The 21,067-nt window shown below is 42.3% G+C and overlaps 1 protein-coding gene across 3 annotated transcripts in view; it reads left to right on the top strand.

Annotated features, from left to right (window-relative positions):
- The window catches only part of zgc:171482 (zinc finger protein), a 128,173-nt gene extending 110,127 nt beyond the window's left edge, over positions 1 to 18,046 (top strand). For all 3 annotated transcript variants that reach the window (XM_048205562.1, XM_048205561.1, XM_048205563.1), the window contains one exon: positions 17,086 to 18,046. In XM_048205562.1, the coding sequence (XP_048061519.1) occupies positions 17,086 to 17,107 (22 nt within the window). In that variant the 3' untranslated portion in view covers positions 17,108 to 18,046. The remainder of the gene's footprint in view (positions 1 to 17,085) is intronic.
- The last annotated feature ends 3,021 nt before the right edge of the window (positions 18,047 to 21,067 follow it).

The following is a 21,067-nucleotide window of genomic DNA, read 5'->3' as shown; positions in this document are numbered from 1 at the left end:
GTTATTCCTGTCAGTGGTTGCTTAGTAATTTGATTATGAATTTTTTCGCGGGGGGTGGTGTACCTCTGGCGGTACACCTTGAGCTTAAAGGCTTAAAGCTTAAACTTAAATGGATAGTTCACCCAAACCTGTATGGGTTTCTTTCTTCCATTGAACACAAAAGAAGATATTTTAAAAGAATGCTGGTAATCAAACAGTTGATGGTAAGCCATTGACTTAGTAGGGGAAAAATACTATAGAAGTCAATGGCTACCATTTTGTATGTCTCCCTCATCTATCACACCTGATTCAACTCATGATCTCATTAGTAGGGACTGCAAGACCTGAAATGGGTGTGTCAGATATACAGAGACATACAAAATGTGCAGGGCTGGTGGTACTCCAGGACAGGTTTGAGAACCACTGCTTTAAAGCTTACATGCTCACATGTAAGAACACATTGCTGCTTTGAATCGATAACCCCACTAAGCCATATTGCAGTTTAGATTTTATTTTGAATAATCGTGCAGCCTTACTTGCACATAAACGACAGCATGCCTGATTGGTCATACATTCACATCTGCGTTTGTTTCTGGCCTCAGAGTTCACCCGGCTCACTCCAGGGGAGCGGAAACTCATTGACAGGGAAGATTGCTCATGATGGACAGGCAAGAATAAATTTCATCTCATCTCGCTCTTATATAACTCAGGAATGAGCTGCCTAATGTGCTGCCGGGTGCCGGTTGGGAGAGAGGGTGGCTTTGGGGATTAAACCATACCGTCTCCAGGGGACAACAGGACGCCAGCTGATGCGGATGCGGCTCCTGCTGGATGCGCGTGGAGTCGTGTAAGGAGCTTTGGTGGGGTGACGAGTGTTCGGCTGACAGTCATTGGGATTAGTTCCCTGCACAGGCATAAAGAGAGACTGGCTGTAAAAACAGATTTTTCTTCCCGTCCTTCAGCGGTGGCTAGCGTGGGTCTTTAATCTGACTGCCTTCCTCTATTGCATTTCAGCTCTCTCAACCTTTCCTGCTGGATTTTAGAAGTCTCACAAAACTCTCAGCTTTGCATTAAAGACAAGTTGGTTTTAGTAAGGCAATAACTGTGCTATTTTTCATCTTAGACATGTGATTAATGAACATGAGAGTGCAAATTGTCATTTTTAAGCTCACATACATCACAAGCATTCATAACGTTAAAGCATAGTTAAATCTTTATCATCCAAATAAAGAAAAGTCATTCTGAAACTCCATAAATGGGGCATAATTTTTAGTGGTCTGCTAGTAAAATGTCTGTTTTTATTGTGCATAAACCAACATGGAAATTTAATAATACACTACCATTTAAAAGTTTGGGGTTAGTAAGATTATTATTATTATTATTTTTTATTTATTTATTTTTAACAAATTAATACTATTCAGCAAGGATGCATTAAATTGATATACTGTTACCAAAAAAAAAAAAAAAAAGTATTTTAAATTTATTTTCTATTGTGTTTAAGCTCTCTCGCTGCATTTTATAAGTCTCGTAAAACTCCCAGCTTTGCATTAATGACAGGTTGCTTTTTAGTAGTGTAATATCTGTGCATTTCTCATCTTAGAAACTTGATTAATGAGCATGAGAGTGCATATTGTCATTTTTAAGCTCACATACGTCACTAGCATTTATAAAGTTAAAGCATAGTTAAATCTTTAAAAATAGCTCTGCTGAGCTCTCTCAGAATTGTGCCTCTTAAACCCCACTTAGTAAAACCTTAGTTAGTACTCATTTTCCTGAATAATGCTTCCTAATATTGCTGTAAATGCTAGCATATTTCAGTTTTGTAATGGAGAGATGAGTGCTTCCTAACCTCCTAATGGATTCGAGAGACACATTAGCAAACAGTTCAACTCAAATTCTTTTAGTTTCTTCATTTACTCATGATGCATGAGTTTATGGGACACTGGATATTAGAAGTGGTTCTTTTCAGTGTGATTACAAAAACGATTCCTCAGGATGCTGAGCACCAACATTCAGATTTTACACCTTGTTAAGTCTATAGTGTGTAAATACACTTCAAATGAGAAAGTGTGTGTTTGTGCTCACTAGGGAGGGATCTAACAGAAGTACCATTATATATTGCATTCCCTGATATTGCCTTTCAGTAATCATCTAGATCGTTCATTTTAGGGGAGGAAGAAGAACAAAATCTGAAGCGGTCTACCTTACAAGGACTATTTTGAGAATGGTGCTAAATGGTGCAGCAAGACTTCATATCAAAACTTATTACTACCCTGCCAGGTTGTGAAATAAATAACTAGGCTCAGTGCATCCTCATTAGACTACATATGGTACACTATGCGTCTCTTTCTTTTTCTGTGCCACTCCGGTCAAGGCTGAACTGGCTACTTTTTGAGGCAAAGAAAACGCACAATGCATATCTCGCAAATAAAGTGCTGTCAACCCAAGGGAAGCATCTAACAGAAGTACCGTCATATTGTCTTCCATGATATTGCCTTACGGCAGTTGTGCAACTCTGCACTCTTCATTATCGCCCAGATCTTTCACTTTAGGGGAGGACAGAGGAAAATAAGCTAAAGAGGTCTAACTCACATGGGCCCTCCTTAGGGTTTGTTTTCCTCTCAGCCCAGCATGCAACACTTAAAAACATGCGCTGGTAGAGAAGCATAAAGGATTGACTATAATTTGAGATGCTAAATGGTGCAGTAAGATTCCTCTCCAATTACTTTCAAACATTTCTCCCTATGTCTATGCTATCAAACAGCTCAGTAGTTGACCAAGGTTAAACTGGTCACTTTTTGTGCAATGAAAATGGCATCCAAATAAAGAGAAGTCATTCTGAAACTCAAAAATTGAGCATAGTTTTTAGTGGCCCATCCCTGAAATATTTTTAAATTTCTTGGAAAGATATTGTTGCCATGTTTCGTCAGCAGAGCAATCCAAAAACACATTAAATAACAACAGTACAACCCACTGAAGAGATGTCTATCCCTCACAGCCTCGCTTTCATTCCCATTAAAATTCAAAGATGCCGCTGCTGTGAAAGAGGTCTATACACTATTAAAATGTTAGTAGATTAGTAAGAGGGGTTAGTGAGATTCTTTTTTTTTTTTTTTTTGAAAGAAAGAAAGAAAGAAATTCATGCTATTATTCAGCAAGAGTGCATTAAATTGATCAAAAGTGACAGTAAAAACTTTTACACTGTTAACAACACTTAAATTTCAAATAAATGCTGTTCTTTTGAACTTTCTATTCATCAACAATCCTAAGAATAAAAAATATATATATCAGTTTCTGGAAAAATATTAAGCAGCACAACTGTTTTCAACACTGATAAGAAATGTTTCTTGAGTACGGAAGAGGATTAGGGCCAAGCAATAATAAAAAAATAAAACCATCTCGAGATTAAAGTTGTTAAATTTCGAGAAAAATGTCGTTAAATTTTGAGAAAAAAGTCGAGATAAAATGTTGAGAATAAAGTCATTATATTACGAGAAAAAAGTCGTTAAATTACGAGAACAAATTCTTTTTTCTCGTAATTTAATGACTTTATTCTCATAATTTAATGACTTTATTCTCAACATTTTATCTCGACTTTTTTCTCAAAATTTAACGACATTTTTCTCATAATTTAACGAATTTGTTCTCGTAATTTAACGACTTTTTTCTCGTAATTTAATGACTTTATTCTCAACATTTAATGACTTTATTCTCAACATTTTATCTCGACTTTTTTCTCAAAATTTAACAACATTTTTCTCATAATTTAACGAATTTGTTCTCGTAATTTAATGACTTTTTTCTCGTAATTTAATGACTTTATTCTCAACATTTTTTCTCGAAATTTAATGAGTTTTTTCTCGTAATTTAACGAGTTTATTCTCAACATTTTATCTCGACTTTTTTCTTGAAATTTAAACAACTTTAATTTCGAGATGGTTTTATTTTTTTATTATTGCTTGGCCCTAATCCTCTTCTGTGCTTGAGGACCAAAAATCTGCATATTAGAATGATTTCTGAAGGATCATGTGACACCGAAGGCTTCTGAAAATTCATTTTTATATATTACAGGAAAAAAAGTACAATCTAAAATATATTAAAATAAAATAGTCATTTTAAATTTCGGTGATATGTCACAATATTACTGTTTTCAATGTACTTGTGATCAAATAAATGCAGCCTTGGTGAGCATAAGAGACTTCTTTCAAAAACATTAAAAATAGCTTATTAAATCGGCTTATTATGGTTATTTTGATCAATCCAACTCGTATTTGGATAACTCTTGAAATTATAAAGTTAAACCTGAAAATGAATACCATTTATCAGAATAATCTGTAAGATATAACGATGACATTCAGAAATATTATTGTAATAATAATTTAAATACTTTTTAAAATATTACAAATATTAAAGTAATTCTACATTAACTTTGTGATTCAGTGTTTCATTATATATGTATACGTAAAGCTAAATATGATTATAAGTTGTAATGTTATGTACAATTAATCATGATTAATCAGAAAACTGTGGAATTATTTATGTCTCCGACAGACAGACAGACAGACAGACAGATTCAGATGTTGTAAGTTATTATTGAATGGAAACATGCATGTTGATGACTATTTGTAATTTAGAGTAATATGACAGTGTTTGATATACCATAGTCAATTACTACTACATGGACAAACCTGTTAAAATAAACCGTAATTCTCTTTTTAAATTATAATGATTGGATTTTAATGATATATTGATTGCTGAACTAAAAATGGCCCCTGTTCACCTGAGACAAGCTTAAATTGCCTGTCTGCACAGTCTCAAAAAGTTGCCAGTATGTCAGGGCCTTAGGATAATGTGCAAGCCAGTGAGCTGTCCAATCTCAGCCATAGACAGAGAAAAGGAACCAAAAGGCGTACCAATACTTCACCAGGATCTCAAGAGATGAGTCAATGGCTGACAGGGTTTTTTTTAAAGCTCATGTAAATAGGGACCCGGGAGCGTCCAGAGCGAGTTTGGCCTCACGGCGATGCTGAAAGGGAAGGCTGATGTCAGTTCCTCTTTCTTCTGCTGTCACTCCAACAGATTGGAGCAGATACAGGAGGATCTTGACCCCTCTGGCGCCCTCACACACAAACACCTCTGACTCATTTTGGCGATGGCTGTTTGTGATGGCAGTTCGCCTTCACCTGGGATGTCAGGGTTGGCATGGTTTCCAAGGTGATGGCTGTCTCCATGACTAACTAAGCAGCACAATCCATGAACACACACACAGAATGATCTACACCATACAAATATGGGCTGCTGCATTTCTGGTTAAGACACACTACAGATCTTATATGTCAGTGGTTCCCAAACTGGGGTATGTGAGGTGACAGAGGGGGTACGCGAAAAAAATGCTGAGTTTCGCCGTTCAGTTTTAAATATCTTTAAAACTGAACATGTATTTCTAAGAGGAAAATATTAGTGCTGTAAAAGGTCAAATACATGACATCCAATCAAATTACCTCATCTTTTGCAGTCAAAACTGATAGCATCCACACAAGTACATATGATAGGAGTATGCTCCCTTCGAACAAATGTAGACACAGATTGTGCACAGAGTTCGATTTAAGACTCAAACTCTCTTTGATACAGAAACATACCCTGTGTGAGTTCTTGTTTTTAATGTTAATAATATATTATACAAGGAAGAATGCAATTTTCCCAGAATATTCACTCTATTGCAAATGTGACATTGATTTTATACAACAGTTCAACAAACAAAAAGGTAATATTAAGTGACGTACATTTTAACAGTATTAAAATGTAAGTAAGTATTGTCTATATAGTTTGCTCTTTATTGCAATTAAATAAAAGTTCCAACGAAAGCCACAGCAGAACTATTTGGAGTCTCCAAGCAACACAGCGGTGTTTGTTAGAGAATGAATCTGCGGCTTTGAACGAACCGGGAGAGTCGATGATTCAATGACCCATTTGTAAATACAGCCACTTGCTTTGTTACTGAAAGAATGAATGAATATTTGAATATTTCACTTTTTTTTTTCTAAACATTATCTCATAACATTATGGCTTTTTTTTTTTTTTTTTTTTTTTTGCAATTTAGAGTGCATAAACCTGCTGAAAAGACTAGTAAAATGACTACATACAACATACCATACAACACTGTTCAAAAGAAAGATTTTTTAAAGAAATTAATACTTTTTATTTAGCAAAGATGCGTCAAATTGATTAAAAGTGACACTTAAGACATAATGTTTAACCCTTAAATGCATGACTGTTATGCCAATCATTCTTACATATTCGGGTCTTTATCGACCCGGATCTATATCTAACACTGATGGATCTCTACCTGTCGTGATAATATAAAACTCCTCTGATATTAAAGTAACAATTACAGAAGAATAAAATAAATTGTATTTTGTTACCTTTTGGAGCTTGAAAGGGCTCTGTTTGAGCAGATGTTTTATGCCATCATCACTGTCCTCGTCAGAGCTCATTTCCCAGTAAATTCAGCAAATAATGGGCTAGTTTTATGTTTGAGGTCATGAATAGGAGCCCATTCGTGATCTCAAATGTATTCTCAAAACTATAATTTTCAACATCTTCAAAATCAGTATTTCGATCGCTAACAGCTTCACCACATCTATCCAGTAACAGTTACAGTCATATTTGATTGCGTTCAGTACTTGCTCTGCAGTAAATCACTGAGCCATTTCATGTTTTTCTTATTCTTTCATTTTCTGTCTGAATGAGTTGTCACTTCAGCATTGTGTATCAGACATTGCCACCTTGTGGAATAAAGGTGAATTTCACTTATTCCATCATCTAAGATTTAATTATTGTTGTGCAGAAAAAATATATGTACACTCATACACACCTCGGGTCGTTAGCGACCCTATACAATTTTTACAAAAAATTAATACAAAAATAGGCATTCTTTAATTTTATGATTTTTTTTTTCTTGTTATATTCTTTATAATGAATTGATTGAGGAATACCAAGAAGGTTGATGTCTAACTTTAAAAAATGAAAGAGGAGGAGGGTAGTGAATGACATCCCGGGTCACTAAAGACCCGAGGTATGCATTTAAGGGTTAAAAAACAAAATAGATGCTGTTCTGTTGAACTTTCTATTTATCAAATAATCCAAATAAAAATATCATGGTTTCAATGAAAATATATTAATATATTCCAAAAAATATATTCCAAAAAATATTAAGCAGCACAACTGACACTGAAGACTCGAGTATTGACTGCTAAAATTCAGCTTTGCCATCACAGGAATAACTAACACACTGCTGGGTTAAAAACAACCCAGGTTGAGTTGAAAATGGACAAACTCAGTGACTGGGTGGTTGAGTGGTTGGCCAACATGTTTTATTTTACCCATATTGTTTAAAAATTACTATATGGATGGCTTAAAATGAACCCAAAATATGTTGGAAATTAAAAACAGACACATAATTATTAGAGGCAACAATAATAATCAAAAGGTAAAAAATTATTAATAAGCAATTTAATAAATGTTTGATGTTTAATTATTATTTATTAAACGTATTAATAAATGTTAATTTCCAACATACTTTGGCTTCATTTTAAGCAAGCAATACAGTATTTTTTAAACAATAGTTGAGTTAAATAAAACTACCCAGAAGGTTGGGCAAACGTTTAACGCAACCACTGGGTTTGTCCGTTTTCAACCCAACTAGTTTTTTTTTTTTTTTTAACCCATAACATTTTAGAGTGTACATTTAAAATGATATTAAAAGAGATAACAGCTATTTTAAAATATAATAATATTTCACAAAAATTTTTACTGTATCTTTGATCAAATAAATGCAGCCTTGGTAAGCATAAGAGAGAACATTAAAAATCTTACAGGAAACAATTGTGTATGTTGGTCTTTTCAGTAGGGAAACATTGTATATAGTAGTTGTTGCACTTTAATGATTGTCTTGTTCCCATTCAGTCGGTCACGTTCGACGTACGTCGGACAGACCGACGAATAGGAATCTCGCTAGAGAGGCCAATCTACTTCGAGTGTAACTAAACGAGCCAATGCACATTGGCATGCAATCATATGCATCAGCTGCTTGCCTCGCAGCACGGGTATATAATGAGCAGCAGGTGCGTTGCATCTTCAGCTTTTCGCTTCGGAGCCAAACTTCTGCAACACTGAAGGAAGCTACTGAAAGCACGAGTGTGGTGAACGAGTCTGCTCTTCAAGACGTCTCTTGGTTGCGGTGCAGGCGGACAGCGCAGCAGCGGGGCCGATTTCTCCTTAGTTTTTTCTTTGCCTTTTATTTTGAGCAAAAAAGCTGTAATCAGCGTGAAGGCCGTTCTCACGGCTGGTGAAACGGTGCGCCTAGAGCGCTAAAAAGCTGTTATTACAGCTGGTAAGAGAGCGCCTTCAAGGAGAGTGCACACGACAGGCTGCACATTCCCTGTCTGTGCTGCAGCGGCTTTCCCCTGCGTGCTTCAGCACCTAAAAGAGTCAGTCCTTGAAAGAGCTTACACGAGTAGTTCGCGTCTTTTTAAAGATGTCGTTCTACTTGTGTGTTTCTGGATGCGGTCGTTACCTGGCGCCTCGGGATGGTCACCAACGCTGTATCGCGTGCTTGGGCTTAAGGCACGCTGAGGCGGCGTTTGTGGACGAGTCATGTACCCATTGTGGGAAGATGACCGTCGCGGAGTTGCGGTCGAGACTCCACTTCCTGCAAAGGGGTGGAGTCCCGGTCCCGACGCCTCGTTCCAATCCTCCTCAGAGGGTTGCTTCAGGCGGCGGGGCTGGTGACTTGAGGATCACGGTGAGCGCGTTTCCGTCGGGGAACCAACCCCCTAGGAACCCTCACCCCTCTTGCACTCCGCAGCCAGTAGAGCTGCCGGGGGAACGCGGTGGACCACCCCAGAGGTGTGTACCATCCGTATCCTTCGGAGCTCCCCAAGACGACCGGATGTCGATCGCTGCATCGGAGGGTGAGCCTGACGCTTCTGGGGATGACGATTCGGCGCAGCTGCCTCCCTCGGGAGTGACAACTGTGCCCGATTCAGACCCGGAAATGATGGCTATGCTTTCCCGGACCGCCAACAGGGTCGTGCTCGTGTGGAATCCTCCACCGTGTCCCGAGCCCTCGAGGTTGGATGATTGGTATCTCGGGGTGGCAAGGGCTGGTTCTCAGCCCCCACCCCAGTGCCTTTCTTCCCGGAGGTGCATGAAGAGCTCACTGGCACGTGGACGGCACCTTTTACTGCCCGAAGCCGTGTCGGTGGGTCCTCCTCCCTCACCACCCTTGATGGTGGAGCGGCTAAGGGTTATACGCGCATACCCCCTGTGGAACGGGCCATTGCTATGCAACTGTGCCCTAACTCCACCTGGCGGGGGGAGCCGTCTCTCCCTTCCCGGGCCTGTAAGTACTCGTCGGATCTTACCGGCAAGGCTTATCAGGCCTGTGGGGAAGCCGCTTCCGCCTTACACGCTATGGCGTTGTTGCAGGTCCATCAGGCCAAGGCACTGAAGGACCTGCACGAGGGTGGTCATGATCCGCAAGTTCTGCAAGAACTTCGTGCCGTGACGGACCTCGCGCTTCGAGCGACGAAGGTTACGGCGCGGTCAGTGGGTCGTGCGATGTCCACCATGGTGGTCCAGGAACGCCATCTCTGGCTGTGTCTCGCGGACATGAGGGATACCGACAAGGTCAGGTTTCTTAGTTCTCCCGTGTCCCAGACCGGCCTTTTTGGCGACGCGGTCGAGAACTTTGCCCAACAGTTCTCGGCTGTACAAAAGCAGTCAGAGGCCATCAGTCACATCCTGCCGAGGCGGTCAGCTGCTGCACCTCCACCGCCGGCGGCACCTCAGACTGCCCGTCGCCGAGGGCGCCCCCCTGCAGCCGCCCCCGCTCCCACGCCCCAGCAGCAGCAGCCTCCATCCAAGCGGCGTCGTGGAGCCGGTCGCGGGCGGGGTGCCCAGCCCGTCCAGCCACCCCCTAAGAAGAAGGGTGGCAAGGCCAAGTCCAAGCGGCCCTAGGACGGGCGACCTGGAGATGGATGGGACTGCTCTTCAGGAGGTGGTGACCGCACCGCTCCTTCCCCCGGAGGAGGGCCGGGTGGAGAATCTTTTGTTTCCCCTTTTTGTTCCGCCCAAATTTTCAATAAAAGAGCAGTTTCCTCTATCTCCGGGTCCGAAGAGGGCTCGGAGAGCAGTGGGAGGGCTAGAACCTCACCACTCTCATCCACCTCTTCTGTCGCCAGCAGACAGCAGCGAGCAGCAGGTAGGCAAAACCTCGACTGCTCCCTCTGTCCACCCGTGGAAGCAGGTAAGTGTTGCACAGCACACTGTGACCCCGCTTCGGGCCGCCTCACACAGAGAGCCTCCCGGGCCGCGTCCCTGCGTTCCACCTCGCTGCCCCGCGGCGGGTACGCCGGTGGTCCCCTTGGTGCCGCTTGCGCGGTCTCTGGGAGCCTGGCTAGCGCTCCCCAGTCCATCTCGCTGGCTCCTTCGGACCATCAGGCTCGGCTATGCGATTCAGTTCGCCCGGCGCCCCCCCAAGTTCAGGGGCATCCTCTTCACTACAGTGAAAGATGCCGATGCCCCTGTTCTGCGTGCGGAGATCGCAGTCCTACTGGCGAAGGACGCGATAGAGCCGGTCCCTCCAGCCGATTTGAGGTCGGGGTTCTACAGCCCCTACTTCATTGTACCCAAGAAAAGCGGCGGGTTACGACCGATCTTGGACCTGCGAGTTTTGAATCGGAGCCTCCACAAGCTACCGTTCAAAATGCTCACGCAGAAACGCATTTTCGAGTGCATCCGTCCCCGAGATTGGTTTGCAGCGATCGACCTGAAGGACGCGTACTTCCATATTTCGATTCTTCCGCGACACAGGCCATTCCTGAGATTCGCTTTCGAAGGTCGAGCATATCAGTACAGAGTCCTACCCTTCGGGCTGGCCCTGTCTCCCCGCGTCTTCACGAAAGTCGTGGAGGGAGCCCTTGTTCCCATGAGAGAACAGGGTGTTCGCATTCTCAACTATCTAGACGACTGGCTCATTCTAGCACAGTCTCGGGATCAGTTGTGCGAACACAGGGACTTGGTGCTCAGTCACCTCAGCCAGTTGGGGCTTCGGGTCAACTGGGAAAAGAGCAAACTCGCCCCAGTGCAGAGGATCTCTTTTCTCGGTATGGAGTTGGATTCGGTCGAACAGATAGCACGCCTCACAGAGGAACGTGCTCGGTCGGTGTTGAACTGCCTGAATACGTTCAACGGCAGGACAGCGGTCCCACTGAAGTTCTTTCAGAGGCTCCTGGGGCATATGGCGGCTGCAGCGGCTGTAACACCGCTCGGTCTCCTTCATATGAGACCGCTTCAGCACTGGCTTCACGGCCGAGTCCCGAGATGGGCGTGGCAACGCGGCACGTTCCGGGTGCCAATCACTCAGGAGTGCCGCCGAACCTTCAGTCCGTGTTCGGACCCTTTCTTTCTCCGGGCAGGAGTGCCACTAGAACAAGTGTCCCGGCATGCTGTGGTTTTCACAGATGCTTCTGCCACCAGCTGGGGTGCCACGTACAACGGGCATGCAGTGTCAGGGGTTTGGACGGGACCCCATCTGCATTGGCACATCAATTGCCTCGAGTTGCTGGCAGTACGCCTTGCTCTGAGCCGCCTCAAAGGCCTGCTTCGGGGCAAGCATGTACTGGTCCGTACGGACAACACTGCGACCGTTGCGTACATCAACCGTCAAGGTGGTCTACGCTCCCGTCGCATGTCGCAACTCGCCCGCCATCTCCTCCTGTGGAGTCGGAAGCATCTGAGGTCGCTTCGCGCCATTCATGTTCCCGGTGTGCTCAACCGTGTGGCCGACGAGCTATCACGAGCTGCGCTGCCAGGAGAGTGGCGACTCCACCCCCAGGTGGTTCAGCTGATCTGGAGAGAGTTCGGAGAGGCTCAGGTAGACCTGTTTGCCTCACCAGAAACCTCCCACTGCCAGTTGTTTTACTCTCTGACTGGGGGAACACTCAGGACAGACGCACTGGCACACAGCTGGCCCCGGGGCCTGCGCAAATATGCGTTTCCCCCAGTGAGCCTACTTGCACAGACCCTGTGCAAAGTCAGGGAGGACGAGGAGCAGGTCTTGTTAGTTGCGCCCTACTGGCCCAACCGGACCTGGTTCCCAGAACTCTCAGTCCTCGCTACAGCCCCTCCCTGGCCCATCCCTCTGAGGAAAGACCTTCTTTCTCAGAGACGGGGCACTCTTTGGCACCCGCGTCCAGACCTCTGGAAACTCCATGTCTGGTCCCTGGACGGGACGCGGAGGTTCTAGGTGACTTAACCCCCGAGGTACTTAACACCATCACTTCGGCTCGTGCACTGTCTACGAGACGTGCTTATGCCTCGAAGTGGAACCTGTTCGTCGAGTGGTGCTCTTCTCGCCGAGAAGACCCCCGAAGATGCTCGATCGGTGTCGTGCTTTCCTTCTTGCAGCTGTCCCCCTCCACCCTCAAAGTCCATTCTGCTGCTATCTCCGCTTACCACGACCACATAGATGGCAAATCTGTTGGTCAGCACGACCTGGTCGTCAGGTTCCTTAGGGGGGCGAGACGGTTAAATCCTCCTCGTCCCCCCTCCATACCCTCTTGGGACCTTACTCTGGTGCTCAGAGCACTCCAGATTGCTCCCTTTGAGCCTTTGCTGTCAGCAGACTTAAAGATTCTGTCTATGAAGACTTTGCTGCTGGTGGCATTGGCCTCCATCAAGAGGGTAGGGGACCTGCCTAGAGTTCGGGCCGGGTGACAGCCACGTGGTACTGAGACCCCGGCCTGGCTATGTGCCCAAGGTTCCTACCACTCCCTTCAGGGATCAGGTGGTGAGCCTGCAAGCGCTGCCCTCGGAGGAGGCAGACCCAGCCCTGGCTTTGCTCTGTCCAGTTCGCGCCTTGCAACTGTACATAGACAGAACTCGAAGCTTCAGGACCTCAGACCAGCTCTTTGTCTGTTACGGAGGCCAGCAGAAGGGAAAGGCTGTCTCAAAGCAGAGGATGGCCCACTGGATAGTGGATGCCATCGCCCTGGCTTACCAAGCTCAGGGCGTGCCCTGCCCGCTCAGGTTGCATGCTCACTCCACGAGTAGCATCCTCCTGGGCGCTGGCTCGTGGCGCCTCGCTAACAGACATTTGTAGAGCTGCGGGCTGGGCGACACCTAACACGTTCGCTAGATACTATAGCCTTCGTGTCAAGCCGGTCTCCTCCCGTGTTCTCGCCACAGGTCAGAGGCACGGAGAGGCCCCGGCTTAGTGTCGGCTTGCTGCGCTACATGCGCTTCTATTCTCCAGAGAGTCCCTTCGGGCAGACCCTGTTGAGTCCTCCGGTTACCCCTCGGCAGCCGACGTGGCGGAGCATCTGGCGCCAGGCCTATATTCCGTTGGATCCTTGAGGACCAGATTTAGGCTGGGTTCCATATGTGTGACCCTACGGGGATCCCATATGGGTTTTTCCACGGTTGCTCCTAAACGAAGCCTGTGTCTTTCCCTCTGGGAGAACCCATCTCTCACAGAGTGGAGTCACCCCAGTTCTTCCATATGTTGTACAACCTACAAGGTTAGTCCATATGTACTTATCCATATAACTCCTTCGGGGAAGGATATGGCTTCCGCAGCGTTCCTTATCTCATGTAAGGCTACGCTTTCCCAGCGTTATCCAATTGTCTCACTGAGTGGGTTTTGGGAACAACAGTGATCGACCCTCTCTGTGTGAGCTCGGTCCCACCGTCCTTAGGCAAGGGGGTTCAGGTGGCTCACAACAGAGCGCTGGAAGAGGGCAGCTCCTGTGGCGCTTTGGTAGGGATTCCTATTCGTCGGTCTGTCCGACGTACGTCGAACGTGACCGACTGAATGGGAACGTCTCGGGTACATAGGTAACCCTCGTTCCCTGAAGGAGGGAACGGAGACGTACGTCCCGTCGCCACAGGCGTTGTCCTGCTGATGCTGCCGCCTGCTGGGTTCGGCTCCTCAGCGAAAACCTGAAGATGCAACGCACCTGCTGCTCATTATATACCCGCGCTGCGAGGCAAGCAGCTGATGCATATGATTGCATGCCAATGTGCATTGGCTCGTTTAGTTACACTCGAAGTAGATTGGCATCTCTAGCGAGATTCCTATTCGTCGGTCTGTCCGACGTACGTCTCCGTTCCCTCCTTCAGGGAACGAGGGTTACCTATGTAACCGAGACGTTTCTCTTGTTGTCTTGAAACTTTCCTTCTCCGATTTCACCTTATATTGTGGCCTCCCATTGCTTACAAAGCTCAGATGTTTGACAATCATTGCCTATATTTGGGAGGAAATAAAAAAAAAAAAAAAAGAATCCAAAGAAAAGAATAAAGCATATAAAAGTCTGAAGGAGTAAGATGCATGGAGTGAAAGGTTCTTTCTATTGCTGGCTCTATTAAAATCTTTGTTTCTCTCAGAATGATTGAAGATAGGTCTTCATTTATGAGCCATCAAAGAAACTAGGTTAGGTATGGGGCCCAAACCCTGCAAATTGTATTCACTGTAGTCTGCTCAATGAACTGAGTCACTCTATTCCCTCACAGCAGCTTTGATATTCTCTTTATAACTGTGTGGGCGAATTGACTAAACAGTTGTGCCACTTTAGCGTGCAGTATTTCAACACCAAACTCTGCATCTTATTTGCATGGCACCTGCAGTCCAGCTTAACCAAGCGCTATACAGTATGCGCTGGTATAGTATTGCACCATGCAGATTTAAATTATTACATTACTTTCTAGGCAAAAATGCCTCCTTTTGTTGCAAATAGGGCACATTATAGAATTTTGTGTGTGTGTTATTGTGTTATTACCATATATAGCTGGTGGTAAATATGTGTACTTTTTATATGAATCTTAGCAGCATCAATTTATAATGATCCCAAATTAGCATCAAATGATAGAAGATAGTCCCTGAGGCTGTACACTCAAATGTACACCTTTGTACTTTATTAAACCATAAATTATGCATATTATATATAAATTATATATATATATATATATATATATATATATATATATATATATATATATATATATATATATATATATATATATATATAACCCTGAATTAATATACTAATGTGCCCCTTTTAGCAGTAGGTAAAGTGCAAAGCTGCTCATCTGAGGGTACTGCCACAGTGACAAGCTAAAGGTATAATTTTTACACTATTTCTGACAGGAAATATTGCTATCAGCACTTATTTTGTGGGTGTGTTTGCACAATTTCCTGATTTGCATAATCTCTTTAGTGAATCAGGTGCTAAAACAACCCATGCAAATAAACAACATTATCAGCAGGCGCAATTCATTCCCCCCCTTGTATTTTTAGTCAGTCTTCTGCGGTATGACGGAGATAAGGATTATAAGACCGGTGGGTTTGCCAGACTCCACGTTTGGGAAGGTTATTCCACAGGCAAACTAGCAGATGAGCAGATTTATTTTCAGTCCTGTTTGCACAAGAAGGGTGCTGAGAGTGACCTCCCTAGAGACTGAAGCTTCCCCAGGTGTTCAGCTGTGTCACTGTTACATACTTGAGGACAGGGCTGAGGCTCTGGATTTGAATACTGACAGCCCTGGTGGATAGACTCTGCATTTCTCCTGAGGCATCTCCATGTGTACAAATTGATGTTTGAAGAAAGAAAGGGAAATATTCATTGGAACAGTTTATCTTATGAAAGATTAGATATATGTGAGTAAATATTTACACTGTTGTCATTACATGCAAGCCAAGAAATATCCATCCTGAAACAATCTCACACTCTTTTCTCAAGCTTGGCAGGTTTCACCGAGTTTCAAATGAATGCATTTTATGGGGGATTGTATTTTTTTTCTCTTTTTTTTTCTTTTTTTTTCACTGTCAAGAAGTAAATTACAAGAAATCTTTTAGACATGACCCAATATTTCCACCTCTTCATTTGATCAAATCACACTGTGTACTTGCATTGATTATGAAAGTCAGAAAGTCACATAAAAGCTTTTACATGTGTATATTGAACAAAACCTGGCGGTTCCAAAGTAATCCACCATAATCATAGACAGTATTGGGGATGCTTTGAAAGTTACAAGCTACACAATTTTAAAGTTTTTTTTTTAAAAAAATGTCATGCTACACTGCTACTTGTTGGAAAAAGTAGTTTGTAACTGTAAAAACAACAGGATTTTGAAAACAATGTGAATGCTTAAAGGGATAGTTCACCCAAAAATGAAAATTACACTCCCCCTCAAACCATCCTAGGTGTATATGATTATCTTCTTTCAGATGAACATAATCAGAGTTATATTAAAAAGTATCCTGGCTCTTCCAAGCGTTATAATGGTAGTAAAGACTCAAGGCCCAAAAAGTGCCTCCATCCATCATAAAAGTATCCAATAATAAAGGCCTTCTGAAGTCAAGCGATGGGGTTTTGGGAGAAAAATATCCATATTTAAAATTTTATAAACTATAATATCTGGCTTTCGGCAAATGCAAGTCGAGTTCCGGTAGAAGAGTGACCTCTGACCCGATGTATGACATACGATGTAGAAGTAGCATACGCTTAGGTGAGTGTAGACGCCTCTCGCAGTTCAAACGAATAGGTCTGGGCAACAAACTCAAGCTCCTTTTTCTATTATATTGAAATCCTCTGACATTTTTCTTTAAAAATCATTGTTTTAGACTTCTAGTTGGTGACCGGTGTTTTGTTTTGCTCTATCCTCTATGCTTCCATGTCAATACGCCATGCGCCAGTGTATGGCCATTACTGGAAGCCAGTGATTATAGTTTATAAAGTTATTAATATGGATATTCACTACTATTATAAAGCTTGGAAGAGCCAGGATATATATATATATATATATATATATATATATATATATATATACAAACTCGTGTTCATCTGAAAGAAGAAGTCATATACAGCTAGGATGGCTTGAGCGTGAGTAAATCATGGGACCATTTTCATTTTTGGGTGAACTATTCCTTTAGGTTAAATGTACTTGTACTTAAAAAGTAAAATGTATACTTAAGTTAGTAAACTGGCCATGATATAAATATGATTACTGACATTTATTTATTTATTTATTTTTTTTTTTTTTCAGTTTGAAACAACATCAGCAATGAAGAACTGGAAATACTGCAGCTGAAACAGAACACGAAGACCGTTTCAGGAATTTACAGAACTGCACACTAACTGTGAACTCATAAGAAAAGATGTCTCGTTTGGCCACAGCAATTGTTCATCTACAATATCTGAGGCTCATCAAATGTCAAGTGTTTTATTTTTTTATTCACAATCAAAAGCTAAAAGATTGATCTACTTTGGGAATATCGTCCGTCCTTCCATGAGCATAACGCAAAAGGATGTCTATGATCAATGAACTCTAGTGATATTCATCATGTAACAAGAGCGCACCAGCCTGAATAGAGATGCAACGGTCCTGCTACTTTTATTTTTGCCTTTCAAACTCTTGTATGCAGTGGCCTGTCATTTCTCTGCTCTTCAAACGACTCATCGCTGCTTTGGTCGTTCGCTTTGGCATGCCTGTTACAGAAAGATATCATCAATCTTATTCCAGTAATTTTGTTGAGTACACGTCTCACTTGTGTGTGTGAATGCTGCCGGTGAGGAATCAATTCAGCTGCCTTTGTGTGAGATCTCTTTCAGCTATGATCGAAATCAACATTTCAGCACTAATTCCAGCACTGTTCTCACAGACTAAACACACGTCCTGTTTATTCACACCACGGTCAGTGTCGCAGAGGGCAGGACATTCCTACAGAGCTGTGATGCTGTTTAAACACTGATGTCAAATGGAATATGCCATCAATATAAAGGAGTCCAGATGCAATGAGTTGGCATTTTTCACTCTGACTCAATCAAGTATGATTCACATGGACGTAAATGTGTGAACCAGGCTCTGAGCTTTATCAAAATCTATGCCAAAATGACTGCTTGTAAAACCAGAGCTCAGTGCCTGCTGTTTTATGTATGAATGCTCTTTTTTTTCTTTTTCTTTTTTGTTGTGGCATAAAAAAATAAAAAAGTGGTGTTTTCCTTATTATCTTAGACTATATGGTAGCTACTAAATTAAAACTAAAACAGACCTGGGGCCTCATTTATAAACACATTCACAGAATAACCTCTTTTCCACCATTGGGCCAAACCATTCTCTTTGCTTTATCATTCTACTCCATGCTGATTCGACCCCGTTTCATTTTCCACTGTGGGGCTGATAACAGAGCTCTTTGAAATTTACAGCTTACAGATGATAAATAGTGACCATATTATGGAAGATGATTGGATATTTCATTTATTTTATTATTAAAGGTGCAATATGTAGGATTTCTGTCCGCTAAAGGTCGCTAGAGGCCTATTCAAAACAAAGGCGTAGCTTGATGACAGCAAGTTTGAGCGCAGAATCTTGGGACATGTGGTCTTCACTTCACAGCCGGTGCAAAAGAATAGGTATAGGACTCGAGAAGAAATCATGCTCATGGATGCGATTATTGACGTTACTGTATTGTGAAGCAGAGCAGGGCCGAGTGTTGTGGGAGCTGAACGAGGCCGCTGGAGCGATTGCGCAACACACGCCTCACGAGCAGCTGAACTTTTATTATGACACAGTCGCCGGCGCCACTTCCGCTTTTCCGGTCATGAGTATGAGGTAACGCAGCTCTGTTTATCATATTAGGTACATTTGAGTGTGTTGAAAATGATGTTATAACGTTACTCTGTGCGTTCGCTCGGCGTCTGCTGTGAGACACTTGTTGCACACTGCAATAGGCTAGATCGATTTTAGAATATCATATTAAATGCTGGATGGCTTGTGTTGATAAATGGCATGCAATTAATTTTAAAACGTATTGTATGATGGAGAAAATACTGTATTACTGTTACTAAATAACAAAAAAAAATAGTGTTTTTTTCTGAGGCATGGTAAAGCATGGTACTCCCAAAAAATCAAGAAAATTAGATTTAAACAATAAGACTAAACGTGTTGAGCTATATAACAACAATTAATTTTCTGTCTATAAATGTAACCAAACAGTTGTTCCCTTGCCTATTTAAACATGTAAATATTAAAGCGTCTTTGATATTTCCATGGTTTCTACTAAATAAAACCAGAAACCGAGGATGATGCGATTACGACGCAATTGACAGGCGACTCCTCACGTGTCCCAGATCCTTGGTTAAAATTGCAGTTTTCTCACGATTTACAAATAGTTGGAAACATTTGGGATATTGTAAGTACTCAAGTGAACAAAATATATTACAGTAACCTAGTGGTTTTTGGATATTTTACTGCAAAAATCTTACATATTGCACCTTTAACTTGTGTTTACATCACTCAAATAGTGTGCTTGGCCAGCTACAAAAAAATAAAAATAAAAAAACGATAGCTAAGCAAAATACAAGTGACCAATCCTGTATTGCGACATCACTACACGCAATCTACCAGCACGGTTCAACCTACTAGCCAACCATACTGAAAACTGACCCTTCACTGGGAGTTTGATTGACAAGCGATCTAACCAATCATAATGCTGAATCCGCCATTTTGTCCAACAAAGCAGTCAGGAGTTAGAAGATTAACCTTGGTGGACTTGGGTTTGAAACAACATTCCTTCTCATGTTCATTCATGTTTATTTGATGTTGAGCTGAGGCGCTACAATGTTACGACACATTAAAGAGCCACAAAACAGTTTTTATTGTTCGAATTTCTTAAAAAATTACACAGTTTGAAAGCTGGGACATTGTTTAATATCATAAGTAACCTGCTCTGTCTTGTCTGTCGACGTGTTGTCAGTGTCCTCTTTGCTCCGCGATGTATTTTTCACTCTGTGTGGCGTGACAGCGCCATGGCTTGTCGGACAAAGCAACAGCAACTAAGGGGGGCAGGTCTTTGCAAAGGGTCAATTCCGGGCAGAGAACAATTTGTAATCGTGCCGTACCAGGCTCAAGTGGAAATAAAACTGGAACCGTTCCATACTGTTGTTAGAATTGTTCGGCCCAATGGTGGAAAAGTGGATAATCACCCTGAACATGAGCATTTCCAAAATGTTCCTTAAAAAATCAGTTTAAAAAAAAAAAAATCCCAAATCCATCCTGCTAGAGGATGCCCACAAATATCCTTGTATGGTGGAACAATTTTAGATTTATTCATTGAACATGTTTACATACACCTCTTAATCTTATTCAAAATCATTATCATAAAATCCCAGGTCTTTTTTTAATCTTTTGTTATAGTGGTTTTAAAAATAAGACACTGACAATTATTATTAGCGTTTGTGCAAAAATGTAATTGATATCAGAATATTCATGTGAATATAAATGTTGTCACTCATTTATTTATTCATTCAGATAGTGAATATTCCCACATCAGTTTCTGCCTTTATGATTCCCAGTTTGTTCATCACTTTTAACCTAGAATCAAATTCATGAGATTTTATATAGGTTTTATAAATGAGGCCTTGGTCAGAATAGTGTGATATTTATGCAAATCTGAGTATTACGGTAGCGACCAAGCCAGATGTTTTAAATGGTATGGTTAAATAATGCAAAAAAAAAAAAAAAACTTTTTTGTAAATAATCTATACGCAACAATATTGTTATTACCCCTGAACTGCTAGTCTAGGATGATTATTGTGGAGTATTTATGTAACGGAGGCCAGATAGTAAGAACTGTATGAGTAAGCCTCACTCCCCTGGCCTCAAGAGGTGCGCTAGCGACTGACACTAGAGGCTGCAGTCTTTAGGGTCCTTGTTAGCGCGCCCGCCTCCCATGCTGGAAGTGCCGGTTCGAATCCCGCTCAGAGCTGTGCGAGTAGAACCGGAGGGGTTACATCTACTTGAAGAGATTTCTGCGTGCTGCTTTCTGATCAATATGTGATTGAACTGAAATCCTGAAAACCCTTGGGCTTTTACAAAATATCTGTTAACAGCCATTGAAGACATTGTATTTATGTCTAACCCCAATGATGTCTCTTTTGAAAGTTATAGAGGAGTAACATTTCATTTACTGTGAACTAGACTATTAAATGGCTGTTATTTGAATGCGATGCCAGTATTTTTGTCTTTG

Source organism: Megalobrama amblycephala, linkage group LG10 (assembly GCF_018812025.1).
Source record: "Megalobrama amblycephala isolate DHTTF-2021 linkage group LG10, ASM1881202v1, whole genome shotgun sequence".
Classification (NCBI taxonomy): domain Eukaryota; kingdom Metazoa; phylum Chordata; class Actinopteri; order Cypriniformes; family Xenocyprididae; genus Megalobrama; species Megalobrama amblycephala.
The sequence above is the reverse complement of the archived record's forward strand: the minus strand, read 5'-3'. Positions and strand labels throughout refer to the sequence as shown.